Source organism: Pyxicephalus adspersus, chromosome 3, assembly GCF_032062135.1.
Source record: "Pyxicephalus adspersus chromosome 3, UCB_Pads_2.0, whole genome shotgun sequence".
NCBI classification, from domain to species: domain Eukaryota; kingdom Metazoa; phylum Chordata; class Amphibia; order Anura; family Pyxicephalidae; genus Pyxicephalus; species Pyxicephalus adspersus.
Genome location: NC_092860.1, coordinates 125672016 through 125675579, shown reverse-complemented (window position 1 = coordinate 125675579; position 3564 = coordinate 125672016). Strand labels below are relative to the sequence as shown.

Genomic DNA, 3564 nt, shown 5'->3' with positions numbered 1-3564 from the left:
AACAGAAAAATTCAGGAAGTGGGAAGATTCATCCAACAAGAACTGCCTGTTATTCAGGAAGAGTGAAGGTTCAGAAAACCAACGCAGGCTTTTACAGACACTTTAAAAGTACTGATTAGAAGCCAAAAAGAAAGCCCACAGACACTTTAAAGTGGTGATCTGGCTAGAAAAAGTTGAACTCAGTTACTTCATTAAAATAGCCAGAGCTTCAGACTGCAAATTACAAAAATGGTGATCAAAACTCTGATTGCAACAACATCAAATGTGATCGCCCTTTTTTAAAAATGGCTTTATCAAAGTTGTGATAGAGGAAAAAGAAGTGTCACATCACCACACTCTTGGGACAGGTGCAGGAATGTCAACTATTTAAATTGGACCTGTGTCCAGACATGATCATTAAACCTTTTACATAGAGCTTCAAAACAAGCCCTTATTCACCTCAGATCCGTAGATCCATGTACTGGGAAATAACTCACTCTCAAACCAATTTTAGTCATTCTCGAACAGCTTAGAAACAATCTGTGCTACTGGCAAGCTCCCATGATTCTGTTCTTGAGCTAGGTGGAGGATCTTAGTGCTTCTGCTATGAAATTTAAAGATACATTTCCCCACAATGTCTACAGTTACAGAGAGGAACTGTGATGTAAAAATGCTTTAACTGCTTGTTTACAATATCCAAATACCTTGGTATGCACAGGCTGGACACAGGTTCACTTTAAATTATTGTCTGTATGTGTAAAATGCCAAATTCTCCATCAATTTACAAATACAAGTCAACTGAGTGAACACCAAGAAACTGTAATAACTACCACAGTTATTTGATTGAATGGAGGTACGCAATTGTTCAGGATAAATACACACTAGGCACGTGTACAATATTTCTGACATTGTAAGCGTGCACTGCATGGTAGCATTAAATAGTCATCTGCCAGCTTATCAAATCTTTAAGAAGCAGCAAACTTTCAGAGTAAAGATACGTACAAACCTCCAATGGTTCTCACCCAATAATCAGCTTAGGGCCGATATCGGATGAGAATCTGGCCTTGGTACAGTGCCTGTCGTTCACAGTCCGAACAACCGTCCTGGGGGATCCACAGACGATGAACGTTCCCAATGCAAGGGAAGGGGGAGAGCGCGCAGCGGGGTGCCGCTCTGTCGTTCTCCCACCCACTCTCCATAGAGCAGACCGGTGCTGTATTTACAGCACTTGTTCAAGTGTTGTGAAAAATCCTTTCCAACGACAATAATTGCACGTGTGTATGCAGCTTAACCCTTCAGATAAAAACAATAGGTAGCCCCTTAGCAAGATCTGTGAAGCCTTCACATGTCTGATTACAGCAATGATACAGCATAAAGTGAAACTCTTCTTAGGAGACATTTCATCATCGCTTTGCAAAATATGTTTGCTAATTAAACGGCCAGGAAAAAGTACAGTACATTTAGTTTAACAATATAAAGCTCACCTGAAGCAAGGCAATGAACAGGAAAAACGAGTTGGCTGCTCTTCTAAACTGAGAGTAAAGGAATCTTGGCAGGAAGGTGATGGCATTGTATTTTGCAGTGCTGGAAATCACCAAACAGGAGTTTGTTATTATTATTACATTACATTAGTTTGTTATTGTATATTAGTGTTGATAAAATACATTTTACGGTCAATGTTTCTTACTTCTCACATCCTGGCTTCCACAGGAATGCTTTACTCGGTAATAATCTAAAAATTAACTTTAATAAGGCAGGCAGTATTATGTGGGTGATCATCTCTAGGAAGCAAAAATTTACCCTAGTAGTATTAGTACACTGGTTGAGAATTATTTCCTGGTCCCGATAAAATATTAAAGCTATTCATAAACCTTAGAGGGTGCTTAATCATGCAACCAACTATCGGCCACTCTGCAGAATGCTAAAAACTATCTATTAACTTTCAAGATTGGCTCAGAATAAAAGTGATGTATATGGGCTAAGGGAAAGAAATGGGGGATGAGGTGGCACCAGATTATCATGGTGAGCCCCCCTTTCCTCTTTGAAATCAAGGTGGTAAACATGGACAAACTATGGACATTTTAAAATGTAATGTTATGTAAATGGAGATTTTTCAGGGGTATTTGTGTATCCCTGTTAGGGTGGTTTCCATTTTACGTCCAATTGGGCAGGTGGCCACTGTCTCAAAATGCTGTATTCTGAATATGTTTTCTCAGGGTTGTCACCAGAATGAGAAAAATCATTCAATTAGGACAAACTTTTTGCTGATGGTCTAAAAGTGGAAATCCCTTTACTGTGGGGTGACTGACTCTTTCTTTCATTTTCCTAGGGGTGGAAGAGAAGGGAAATCTCCTCAGCAGGACGCTAGCAGCAAACAAATTACCCAACAGCAGACAGTCTTCCTTCCTTGTTTTGTGACTGGTAAGCACCGAGAAAAGCAGAATAAATATCACTAATGCTCACACAAGGAGCTGGATATCTTCTAGTGTTCTCGCATAAGACAGGCCAGTCCTGGAGAGCAATGGTAATAAGCCTGATTGCTGTACGTCTTTTTGACATACTACCATGCAAACAGAAGCCATGCTTCATTTATATGCTGGTGTCTATGAATCTAATTGGCTCAATAAACAGTTTCACAGCTTACATTTTGGAGAGCTGGTCAAAGGAAACATGAAAAAGTGTCCTCCATGAAGGCCAGATAGTATAATATATTGGGGCCTTTTTAATATGTCAATTTGTCTCTATTTTTCCCCACTTCATTCAATGTCAAGGGTTATTGTCCAACAAGGCTCAGTATACAAAGCTTACACAAACTTGTGACATCTATTTTCAATGAGATTGGAAAATGACAGTCTCAAGGCTGAAAACTGTGTGCTTTAGTCTGGTGTTAAAGCTTGTGTAAATTGATGCTTTTGTGCTAACATCCAAATTCTCTTTATTACCTTCTGTACTATAGTATTTGTGCAAGGTTTCTAAATAGGACAGCTCAGTCCAGTAAACACTGAAATGAATCCTACTGCACTCAGTCATCGGCTTTCAATAACAGAACTGCGCTTCTTCCCTTCTCTGCAATGCAAGTCTGATAGGACACCAGTCATTAGAGGTGAGGATGTTACGGAGAAAAACCAGCATAGAGAATTGGAAAGAAGGAGCAAAATTTCCCTACAATAAGACATTTTATTGCATTCCTAGCAAAGATCAGGCATAAATCAAATCCAGGGATAAAATGCATGCACTGAATATTTAAATTATCACCAACAGCAAAATGTACACTGGTCAAGAAAAAATCATGGCACCCATATAAAAGCTGGCCTTTTTGGCACTTTTAGACATATGTAATCACTCCTAGGTAAATTCTTACCTGACATGGTTGTTGCAGTATTTTACAAACTGGGGCTGGTTAATGAAAATAGTTCTCATTTCTTCCTGATCAGCCAAGGAGGTCTTTTCCGACACATCATCAGTCTTCTCGTATCCTGTTGAGAAAACACGGCTTTATATATTTTGCCATTTACAAAGTGAAAAAGAAATCACAGTACATCTACAAGCAGTGACAACATAAATAGACAACAGCATCAAGCAGAA

The 3564-nt window shown here is 39.1% G+C and overlaps 1 protein-coding gene across 1 annotated transcript in view; it reads right to left on the bottom strand.

Annotated features, from left to right (window-relative positions):
• The window catches only part of LOC140327481 (probable phospholipid-transporting ATPase IA), a 34867-nt gene that overhangs the window by 8735 nt on the left and 22568 nt on the right, over positions 1–3564 (bottom strand). Inside the window, exons 3-4 of the mRNA XM_072406867.1 lie at positions 3341–3455; positions 1464–1563 (exon numbers count right to left, since the gene is read on the bottom strand). Of these exons, the coding sequence (XP_072262968.1) occupies positions 1464–1563; positions 3341–3455 (215 nt within the window). The remainder of the gene's footprint in view (positions 1–1463; positions 1564–3340; positions 3456–3564) is intronic.